Source organism: Eptatretus burgeri, chromosome 16 (assembly GCF_056783735.1).
Source record: "Eptatretus burgeri isolate ZD-2024b chromosome 16, Ebu_testis_v1, whole genome shotgun sequence".
Taxonomy (NCBI): Eukaryota; Metazoa; Chordata; class Myxini; order Myxiniformes; family Myxinidae; genus Eptatretus; species Eptatretus burgeri.
Window position 1 is genome coordinate 15430147 of NC_140976.1, and position 12381 is coordinate 15442527.

Sequence of the window (12381 nt, forward strand, 5' to 3'; positions counted from 1 at the left end):
ATAAAAACACATTTAGCTTTTAAATGATGGGATTCAACGTGGGCCGACTACGAGACGAGACTCGGCGATAAACTCGTCATGGAGAAGGGTGTGATTGGGTACAGGGAAATAAGAGAGGGCAGAGGAGGAATTTATAGATTTAGTCCAGCATTGCTGTTTAAACCACCGATTGCAGGTAAGCCCACCTGCAAGGAGTTGGGGGCAGGGGGAATGTGAGACCTCCTTTTGACGAATAATAATTCATGTCAGAAAGATTGAAGGAAGTATTAGCTTACTTTCACCAACCCACACTTGATAAGCATCGCGTGTGCAAAAACATTCTTCAACATGAAGAATGAAGAACTAGCCGTGTTGGTGAAGGCAAGTATCAAAACCTCAGCCAGCGTCCTCGTGGTTTCATCTATTACTCTTCAACATGAGTTGAGGTCTTCTTTTTCTTGTGTATGGCAGCTTGGCTGCTTGGGTCGCTATCATTTTGTTGGGGCGTGACTATGCCGCTGATGCCGTGCCCCGATACCAGTACATTGGTACTCATTTCGCCAATCTCGGAAGGATAACAGGCCAAATCAACCTCACCTGGTGTTAATTCAGTTGCCATCGGGACTTGAACTCAGGACCCTAAGATCCCAAGCCAATACTAGGCTTACAGTTGATGTCTGAGTGAGGTGTTTGTCCTGGAGTGGTTTTTTTTTTCTTTGACGTTTTCTTTTATGATGGATATGGCAAGGAAGTCAGACGCTCTGTAGAGTATGTTACCATGAAAAAAATGTCAAGGAAGCAATACCTTCCCAGGCAAAAAAATTTAACTGAAAATAATGCTGGAATAACTATCATGGTTTACTTCGTGTTAAGTACGCAAGGGTAAAAAGAGCACCTTGGGATTGGTTAATGATGAAGGTGAAATTTCACGCTCACCAACTAATTTGCTTCATCATCCTTCTATTTCATCTTTGTTTATACATTGATCGAAGGCTCGTACGCAAACCACAAGCAGGACAAAGACATTCAGAGATGTCGGTTTACTTTAAGGTGAACTGCAAGGACATTTGTGGACAATGGACAAATAGCACATTATATGTGGAGATTAGTACCTGGTTTCTGAGCATCATGAGCCCAATGAGCATCATGAGCCATCGGTTTAGATGGGAACGCAAAGCAGGACAACCTGAAATGTATGCAGGAGCAGGAAAGGTATGCACCAGCAACAAGGAGGATGGATCTCAGAGGCAAGGAGGGGCTGTTTGAGGAATTCCAGTTGGAAGGGGAGGATGTAAGCAGATGTCGAGGAAGGTCGAGGGAGGTGAAAGCTCAAGGGCCAGAGAACATGCATCCTCGATTGTTGTGGGAGGTAGCAGAGGAAATAAGTGAGATATTGTAACCAACCGATATCTTTAACACTTCAGAGGTACGCAATAGGAGACCGAAGGAAGAATTGAAGACTCATAGACCCATTTTATCGGGGGATTGAGGTTGGGGGGGGGGGTGGTTGAGGGGATTGTATTGGATCATTAATAAGAGATCAGATGAGGTACCATTGTGATAAATCTAAGTGAGTTAAAGATAGTCAGCATGGCTTTACTCAAGGGAGATCGGTTTCAACAAATCTGATCAAACTCCACGTGGAGGAGTGCCTGATTAGGTAGAGTTCCTCCTGGTTAAACTCGCAAAATTCAGAGTCGCTGTACCATCTGATGTCATCGTCCTTCCCGACCCATGATCTATTTTACGTCCATTAACCCTAACCCAGACCCAATTGGCTCGAGCTTTATGTGTTTATGTATTTATAAAAAAAAATTTTTTTAATCATTTCCCTCTCTCATATTATCGAATGCCTTGATCATCGCACCTACAAATCGATGGATACATAGCAATGCTTATAAACACTCAGAGACGCCAGCGTTCGTGGCTTTATTTCATTTCTGTGCATGCGATCACCACGAGAATCTCTTAAACTAAGGAGAATTACAAAATTTAAACTTTGAAATTGACCTCAGCAGCAGTTACGACAACAAAAAAAACAGTGTTCATTTGTCTAATTTGAACATTGTTTAACACTCCAAGCGTCTCTGGGAGGTGTTTAATATAACCAATCGGCAATCGCTAATCACTTGCCAAGCCTGCCATTCCTCATCAAGCATTTTGTTGAAGTGCTTGCTTGAGTGCTTAAGCCACTTGACAAGCACTCAACAAGCTGCTTGCACATTCGTTTGCAAGCCAAGGTGATAAACGACAAAACTATCCTGCACTGTCCCTCTGCACAACACAATCCAAAAATACATCGATCGATTGCCTGCCTGTGTTGTGGCCCGCAGTGTCGTGTTGGTGCCAAGACTGCCATTCCTTATCAACGGTCGGATGGATGGAAGAAAGGAATGGATGGATGGAGGGAAGGGATGGTCAGGAGGGAAGGGATGGATGGATGGAAGAATGGATGGAAGGAATGGGTGGAAGAGATGGATTGAGGAAAGGATGGATGTATGAAGAGAAGGAATGGATGGATGGATGCATAGATGGAGGGAAGGGATGGATGGACCAAAATGATGTTTGTAAGCCATGGCGAGACAGCAGACGGCAGTGTAAACGACTTTTTTTCATCACGGCTGTTGTTGCTTTTGAAAATAAAATTACAAATTGACATTCATGACAATATTAGGTGATAATGTAAATGAAGTACATATGTTAAATCTGAGAGATGTTTAAAATGTAACCTTCACCTCGGAGCGGTCATGCTGAGCACCGCCCAGACACGCTCGGAGACGCACCCCCTGGTGGAGCACTTTAGAGGTTATTAGGAGAGAGTTGTTTCCAAAACCAAAGCTCATTGCAGATGCTACAGGGAATGTAATGGCAGACAAAGGAACAGCAGGTGGAAGCCCATTCATTTATCATTCATTCCGTACACCTCGTGTTCACTCTGTGAGATTGGAGTATGCTGTGTTCATGAACAACTGTAGAACTTGCTGTGAATCCACTTTCCATCCATCTATATATCCCTTCCCTCCATCCATCATTCCCTTCATCCATCAATTCCTTCTCCCAATCTCTTCATTTGTTCTCGCTCCCCCACCCTCCTCCCTCTCTCACCCCTCTTCCAACTTTCATGAAGTGATAAACAATGGGTGGTTGTGATAAGTTCCCACAGGTGGTTGTGTTGTGGTTTGGAGGTGGTTATGTTGTGTTAAGTGTTTGTGTTGTGTTTTGAGCCCGGAGTGTCAGGGAGTGTGGGTTTGGCGGATGGGCACTTTTTGGGGGTAGGACCTGCTGCTGGGTTCGATTCCGCAGTTTGAATTTTGGGATTCTGCTCGGCTTGAGAGATACTGGGGCTTGGGCTTATCAGATTTGGTTGTAAAACGTGTAGTGAAATTAAATAAAGGCACGAAACATTGGCATCTCTGGGCGTTTATAAGCATTGCAGTCTGGGTGTGATGGACTTTATGGTCTCTTGGCCTGAGCAGGGTTTCGGGGTTTGGATTGTGGGGTTGGGCTTGGCGGTGGGTCCGGCTGTGGGAAGGGTGTTCATTTTTCCGGTTCTCATGTTCCTTGGCACTCCGGGCAGTACATGACCCACTTGGAGAGATCCAGTTCCAGAACGGGTAAACAGGGTGGTAGCCTCAGTTTGAGTTTGAGTCGTGAAGCGTTTCCCCCCCCCCCTCGCTCTCCTCTCCTATCTCCACCCTCTCACACCCTCCATCTTCTCTCTCCCCCTCCCTACCCCTTCCCCCTTCGTCACTCTCCCCCATCCCCCCCCCCTCTCTCTTATTATTCCCATCAGTGAAGCAACAAGTTTTATTTGCTAGTAATAAAAATTAAGTTGAAGCAAAGTGTAGTTGATGCGATTCATCGAGACTTCCAGAAGGCATTCGATAAGGTTCCACACGAAAAGCTGCTCCATTAGGGTTTGGACTTGCTAGGATGTCGGTCAAGTAGCAAATTTGATTGAGAACTGGTTTTGGAGTAGGAAGCAGAGAGGAGTTTCAGTGGGACGAACCAGACGATGTACGACTAGGAACTGTAAGTAATGGGGGAACCTCAGAGACCGTAATACTTATCAATGATTTAGACAGCGGGTTTAAGAGTGGACTTCGAAAATTTGCCGATGATGTGAAGCTCTAAGGAGGTGAGGTAGAAAGGAGAGAAGGAAGGAGGGTGGGCAGAAAATAGTTCCCTACACTGAGGGTCATTAATGTATGGAATGGTCACTTCCTGGGAATGTGTTAATAGCAGGGACAGCTTAAAACCTTATTCTAACCTGACCTCAAATCAAAGGAGATGGAGGAGTACAGAGACATGGACAGAAATAGTATATATATATATATTTGGGATTGGAATGGTGTGACTGCAGGTGGAGTGCGCAGCATGCAGAGCTCTTCGGAAATCTTGAAAAACTCATTCTCACAGCTGTAGGTGTTTGTGAACAAGTCTGTGTGAATCAAACCCCAACTCAACTGCTCCCTCCACCCCCGATGAAACCCCTCATCCCCCTATGTTGTTCATGGTGGTGTCTTCTCTGTTATGCATATCCTCGTCTCTCCCACCCCTCCAACCCCCTCCATCCCACCCCAACTTCTCTAAGATTACACTTTTTCTCCCTCCCACCCCATATCCTTCATCTGATCTGACATCCAAAACTCTCCTCCTTATCCTGCACTCTCACCACCTTGCTCATCCCTGTTAGAGAGTACAGCTTAAATGTCAGGATTGCTTGGAGTGCAGTTTGGAGATGGGCCAAATGGCCATTTCCTGTGCTTGATTGACATTGGAACATTTCTTCATCCCAACTCCCCCACCTCTTTTCCAAACCATCCACCTCTCCCACTCTCCCAAGCCGTTCTAAGCGTGCATACGCACACACATATATTTGTAACTTTGATTTTAATAATTTATTGGTTGTTTTTTTTCTCCCCTCAACAAAACAAGAGGTGAGATCACACAATCAAGTTTAGGATAAAATTTCCCCCAATAACTGCAGAAAACAATTACAAAAATCCCAAAATGCAATGCACACAACTAAACCACTCAGGTTAGCCCAATGCAAATGTATCTCCCTTACCAGTTTGCAGGTCCGACATTACTTCAGTCCCTGAGCTATGGTTCACGATTTAGCGTTTGACCACAATGGCCGGTTGGTGACCTCACCTGTATTGTGGGTCCGAATGGTGCTCGCCTGCTTCTGGAGCTCCTGGACACATCGAGGGCGAGTCGAGGGCAGAAAGAGGTTTCCCTGATGACCCCAGACGCTGTGGTGATGGCTGATCAGCCGGCTTTCCACCTCCAGGTTTGATGCGGCTGTAAGGTTCACAGAACAATCGTTTTATTGTGCCGTCATGTTCCCATTGGCAACAAATCTCATATTCTTCGATTACTAAAACTCGCGGGCATGAGTACTCTTCTCGGCCCACCTTCAGTGGGCAATGTGCTGCGGTACATTCTTGGAAATGTATTTTAGAATTTTTGAAAGAAATTTTATTCATAACAACATATCATAAGTCCATGTCATAATTTTGAGAAAGTTCAATTTTATCTGAACTGTGTTAGGAAGAAGTTGAAGGAAAATGATTTGTAATACCGGATACCACCAAAGGTGGCGATATTTCCAATATACTGTATATACAGGCTCCATTACCGGTAGATAAGATGTGTGTGCGTGCGTGCGTGCGTCTCAGATTTTATTCTCAAGGGTTCCTGTTGTCGCAGAATAATTAAAAAAAATAGGGGCAATACTCCTGCGCTCACCTGGTCGAGCCAGGGAACCATTGGTAGGTGTGGATAACCCACAGAATATGTAAATTAGCCAATGGTTTGAATAAACTTGTGAAAGCATCACACAATAATGATTCCTTTCAAGTTACGTAGAAATTGGGTAAATACTTTTCGAGAAGTCAAAACCAGCGATCCCAGAATCGTAATGACCTTTGACCTTTAAATTGACCGACTTAATATGCAATTTTTTGATGTAATTTTCAAGGCATCAATTGGCTTGGTCCTCAGAATTTCAACAGTTTTGTTAAAATAGGACGATTAGTGTTGGCATCAAAGTCACCGGTGATGAAGGTTGTGGTGACGTTTAATCAAAAGTGTGTCCTTAGTTTCAGAGAAGAAAGGAAATACTAATTTTGGGGGGTCAAACCTGGACCCACTTTGACCCCGCGTAAACCTCCTTAGACTGTGATTTTGTTTAATGTTGCGAGCGTGGTTTTTTATATTTTATTATGCAGCTTTTGGCTGTTTGGTTGCATCATTGGCTGGAAGCGTGGCTGTGCTGCTGATGCAGTGCCCGTTACCAGTAAGCTGGTACTCATTGTGTTGGCCTCGGAAGGACGACAGGCTGAGTCAAACCACCTGGTGTTAATTCAACGTCACGACAGGGATTTGAACTTAAGACTCTTCCAACCACTTTTACTGTTGTGAACATGGTCAAGTTTCATCATCAAAACCGTGTGTGTAGTTTTGGAGAAGAAAGCAAATACCTATATTCTTTTTTTTTGGGGGGGGGGGGGGGGGTCAAACCTGGTCTCACTTTGATCCCCCTTTAAACCCTGATTTTTTTTTAATGCCGTGAATAAACTTTGGAACATCACGGCTGATGTAGGTTGTGGTTAAGTTTCATCGGAATTGTATTTGGTTTCAGAGAAGAAAGCAGATACATTTTTTTCTTTGGGGGGGGGGGGGGGTGGCTGTCAAACCTGGACCCACTTTGACCCCACAATGAACTCCTTCGACCCTGATTTTTCGCTCACCTGAAACATAGTTTCTGTGAGCTTAGAGGATGGCGCACTGTCCATCCACACATACTTGCAACTTCTTCTCTGAAACTACACATACGATTTCGATGAAACTTTACCACAACGTTCATCACCATCTACATACCAAAGTTAGTTCATGGAATAAAATAAAATTAAAAAAAATCGGGCCCTAGAGGGGTCTACGGGGGTTGCCCCCCTTTAAAGAGGTATTTGCTTTATTCTTAGAAACTACACATGCAATTCTGATGAACCTTGATCACAACCTTCATCACCCGTGATTTACCAAAGTTTGTTCACGACATTACATAAATAAATAATCGGGGTCTGAAGGGGTCTCCAGAGGGAGTTTATGGGGGGGTTGCCCCCTATAAAGAGGTATTTCCTTTCTTCTCAGAAACTATACAAACAATTTCAATGAAATTTGACCACAACCTTCATCACCTGTGATGTACCAAAGTTCAGGCTATTAAAAATGAATAAATCAAATAATCAGGGTTGAAGGAGAGTTACAGGGGAAGGAGTTTCCCCCCAAAATAGGTAATTGTTGGTATAGTTTGCTGATTCCGTCCCATGTTGACTTTCTCCTCAGTATCATTATTCTACCAGGTGAGCACCCAGGGGTATTGCCCCTATCTTTTTTCTTTTTTAAACACCGTGAACAATCTTTGGAACATCATGGGTGATGAAGGGTGTGGTCAGATTTCGTCGAAATCGTGTGTGCAGTTTCGGAGAAGAAGATCCGAGCATTTACATACCGACCGACGGACTGACGGAGAACGCGCGATGCGGATACCTCACCTGAGCTATGTTCCAGGTGAGCTAACAATGGTACCATTGGAAAGAAAATAATCGATTTATTTGGAACCAAAATAGTGTCGGTTGAATCATTAAAACGCCCGTTTTAAAAGCCCGTCTTTCTATAATTGAAGAAGAAGAAGAAGCAGGCCCTAGAGCTTTAATGCAGCGGCAACAACGGCACGGCAGCAAGTACCCTTTAGACTGAGTAAAGAGTGTCGGACACGAAAGGAGCACACAAAATTATATACAATGATACTTCTCAAATCAAAAAATACATAAAAGTACAAGGAAGGAGCACACAAAATTATATACAATGATACTTCTCAAATCAAAAAAATATATAAAAGTAAAAGGAAGGAGCACACAAAATTATATGCAATGATACTTCTCAAATCAAATAATACATAAAAGTACAAGGAAGGAGCACACAAAATTATATACAATGATACTTCTCAAATCAAGGAAGGAGCACACAAAATTATACACAATGATACTTCTCAAATCAAGGAAGGAGCACACAAAATTATATACAATGATACTTCTCAAATCAAATAATACATAAAAGTACAAGGAAGGAGCACACAAAATTATATACAATGATACTTCTCAAATCAAAAAATATATAAAAGTAAAAGGAAGGAGCACACAAAATTATATACAATGATACTTCTCAAATCAAATAATACATAAAAGTACAAGGAAGGAGCACACAAAATTATATACAATGATACTTCTCAAATCAAGGAAGGAGCACACAAAATTATACACAATGATACTTCTCAAATCAAGGAAGGAGCACACAAAATTATATACAATGATACTTCTCAAATCAAATAATACATAAAAGTACAAGGAAGGAGCACACAAAATTATATACAATGATACTTCTCAAATCAAAAAATATATAAAAGTAAAAGGAAGGAGCACACAAAATTATATACAATGATACTTCTCAAATCAAATAATACATAAAAGTACAAGGAAGGAGCACACAAAATTATATACAATGATACTTCTCAAATCAAGGAAGGAGCACACAAAATTATACACAATGATACTTCTCAAATCAAGGAAGGAGCACACAAAATTATATACAATGATACTTCTCAAATCAAATAATACATAAAAGTACAAGGAAGGAGCACACAAAATTATATACAATGATACTTCTCAAATCAAAAAAATATATAAAAGTAAAAGGAAGGAGCACACAAAATTATATACAATGATACTTCTCAAATCAAATAATACATAAAAGTACAAGGAAGGAGCACACAAAATTATATACAATGATACTTCTCAAATCAAGGAAGGAGCACACAAAATTATACACAATGATACTTCTCAAATCAAGGAAGGAGCACACAAAATTATATACAATGATACTTCTCAAATCAAATAATACATAAAAGTACAAGGAAGGAGCACACAAAATTATATACAATGATACTTCTCAAATCAAAAAATATATAAAAGTAAAAGGAAGGAGCACACAAAATTATATACAATGATACTTCTCAAATCAAAAAATATATAAAAGTAAAAGGAAGGAGCACACAAAATTATATACAATGATACTTCTCAAATCAAATAAAACATAAAAGTACAAGGACGGAGCAAACAAAATTATACACAATGATACTTCTCAAATCAAGGAAGGAGCACACAAAATTATATACAATGATACTTCTCAAATCAAATAATATATAAAAGTACAAGGAAGGAGCATACAAAATTATATACAATGATACTTCTCAAATCAAGGAAGGAGCACACAAAATTATATACAATGATACTTCTCAAATCAAGGAAGGAGCACACAAAATTATATACAATGATACTTCTCAAATCAAAAAATATATAAAAGTAAAAGGAAGGAGCACACAAAATTATATACAATGATACTTCTCAAATCAAATAATACATAAAAGTACAAGGAAGGAGCACACAAAATTATATACAATGATACTTCTCAAATCAAATAATACATAAAAGTACAAGGAAGGAGCACACAAAATTATATACAATGATACTTCTCAAATCAAAAAATATATAAAAGTACAAGGAAGGAGCACACAAAATTATATACAATGATACTTCTCAAATCAACAAATATATAAAAGTACAAGGAAGGAGCACACAAAATTATATACAATGATACTTCTCAAATCAAAAAATATATAAAAGTACAAGGAAGGAGCACACTAACAGCAACATCCACAGATGGGACAACATCACAGCAGCAACAACAACTAAGTGTTATAAAACATCCTTTTTTTCTTTTTTCCACGCATTTCACTTCATTTTGCATCCGTAGAGATTCACAGGTAGATGCATTACGTTTTTGAAGAATAGTACAACATGCTGTCATTCGATTAAACCCGTTAGCGAAGCGAAGAGTCGGCACATCTAGTCAAACTCAAAAGCAGAACGACGCAACAAAGCATCTCAAACTGTTCACATCACCTGGACAATGCACACCTGCCCTCTATCGTCACTACAACGTCATGACAGGTGATTCGGACATCACCGACGCGTCATCCCAAATCGCTTTATTATCAGTGAAGGAACGACGTTGGAATCTGAAATTTGATAAATGTGTACAATCAAAACCCTTCATTGCGTAACCAGGGGACGTGCTTCCTCTTTAATATCCACACTTCAGAAATTCAAGGAAAGTGTCGACATCACAGGTTGTTTTTTCACGCCAATCGATTCTGATTCATATCCCAGAGAAACAGTTGTGACGTCATAAAAGGGTGTGTTCCCAAAAAGACAAATTATGAGAAAGACAAATTACGGCAAACTCCACGTCTGTCCGAACTTCAGAGCCCACGCAGACAGTCACTGGGAAAAGGGCAACAAAACTCGGACGGTCCGACCTCTCGGTTTGTCGGAAAACAAAGTGCCTTACTCAGCCACAGAGGGAACGGGTTTGGACTTCCCTTTGGAACTCAATGAGGAAATTAAATAAATAATTAATAATAAATAATAATAATAATAAAAAAAATTTAAATCCACGAATGAGCATTCCTTGGGGTTTTCTCGCTCTGCTGAACAGCGGATCTCCATGGAATGCAACTCAGAATGAAAAAGGATGACTTATTCAGTTATATGTTGTAGATATAACGACACGGCACGTGGTGTGCAGCAACTCAATGCGGAGACCTTTGACCGCGTGAAGTGTGGTGACACGTCGAGATTGATGGCAAGTTGTCCCTGAAGTGGAGAGCAAGAGGTCATCGCGATCACCTCGTCATGAGTAAACAATGTAAGGTCAGGTCGGAGAGCCTAGAAGTTGCCTCGAAGCTGTGCAGCTTGGGTTCGAATCTCTATCCAGTTATGTTTGGTCATCCTGGTGTTTCGCAGGTAAGCCGAGGCATCAATACACTTGTGCGTCGCCCATCAGAAGTATCATCATCACACGTAGTCTGGTCTTCGCGTGGGTTCCTTGCAGACACCAGGTTACACCGTTTGCTCTCTTACAGTGTGGCACCTGTCTGAGCAGCACCGTGACTTGCAGCCCAGTAAACAAACTGACCAGGTGTAGCTCGCATGTTGCATGTGAACAACCGACCAACACACAGACAGACACACAAGTTCACTGCATGTTCAACTCGAATTATTTGATTTTTCAGTGCAGTAACTTCAAATCACAAAAGTTTTTTGCTAAGCTTTCATACTTGTGACAAGAAGCCCATATCTACAGCTTTGCAAACAAAGCCAGAGCACGCGCTGTTCCGATGACTTCTGCCCCAGCACCTTATCTCGTTCTGCAACGATTAGACGATGACAAACGTGAGATGCACAATCTCACACTCGAAAGCAACCTCGTGATGGGGAAATCGCAAAATGTCTCACCAACTCCTCCTGTGAGGGTTCAAACATAAATTCACATTCCGCGTTCACTCGATCACCTCCTACCTGCTTCACCAACCCATGCCAACGCAGAGCATCGAATCGCGACGTGCACTTGAAACCTACACTTTCACCAAATGGGGTTTTTGGTAACTTCACGTCATTCCACAAAACCAACTATTTATTACATCCGCAAATATGAAGGAACCTCTAATCCTTATCGCCTGTGTATGCTAACAGATATGAACCATCTCCTCCAAAAATCCCGACCATCCTCACTCTGTCCTACATCCTCTCTTGTATATACAATAAACAGGTGGTCACTCGTGCTGACTCTGCTTTGACTGTTCGGCCAGCAACTTATTCATTTCAATATTGTTTAAATATTATTTCTTTCAACTTATTTCAAAATCACAATGAACATTCACGAGCCTTCCAGAAATGATTATATCATTTAAATGCTTGCGTCGTTGCACACCTGCGAATCATCATTTTTCATCTTAACGGAGCAAACAGAAGTAATTTGATTCCTTTTTTTTGTTCCGAATACAAAGCCATGGCAACAAAGTATTTTATTTTTAAAAAATAACTTTCAATTTTAAGAACTAATCACATGATCATGTCAATTGATGAGAAAACAACTTTTTGCTGTATCTGTCGAGCTCAGAGGCAACTTGAATGACACTCGGGAGAGAGCACGCCTCCACCAGGCTGAATAGGTTACGTTTTGTACCTCACCGATTCCATCCACAACCTTTTGAGATATCCTGGTCACAGCCAAAGACAGACAGACAAACCGGAGTGAAAACATAACCTCCGTCCACCTTAGGTGGCAGGGGTAATAAAACAGGAGGGAGTCAGTGCCCCCTGTAGGTTCGAGCAGGAATCTGTAATTTAACCAGGGTGCTGGGTGATAACTCAACTACTCTTCACGAAACATACTGTGGGGTTTCAAACTTCCATCAACAATGCTCGCATGTGG

The 12381-nt window shown here is 41.3% G+C and overlaps 1 protein-coding gene across 3 annotated transcripts in view; it reads right to left on the reverse strand.

Annotated features, from left to right (window-relative positions):
• Positions 1-12381, reverse strand: part of LOC147010589 (actin remodeling regulator NHS-like) — a 139476-nt gene that overhangs the window by 43676 nt on the left and 83419 nt on the right. For all 3 annotated transcript variants that reach the window (XM_085859241.1, XM_085859240.1, XM_085859239.1), the window contains exon 2: positions 5137-5286. In XM_085859241.1, the coding sequence (XP_085715367.1) occupies positions 5137-5286 (150 nt within the window). The remainder of the gene's footprint in view (positions 1-5136; positions 5287-12381) is intronic.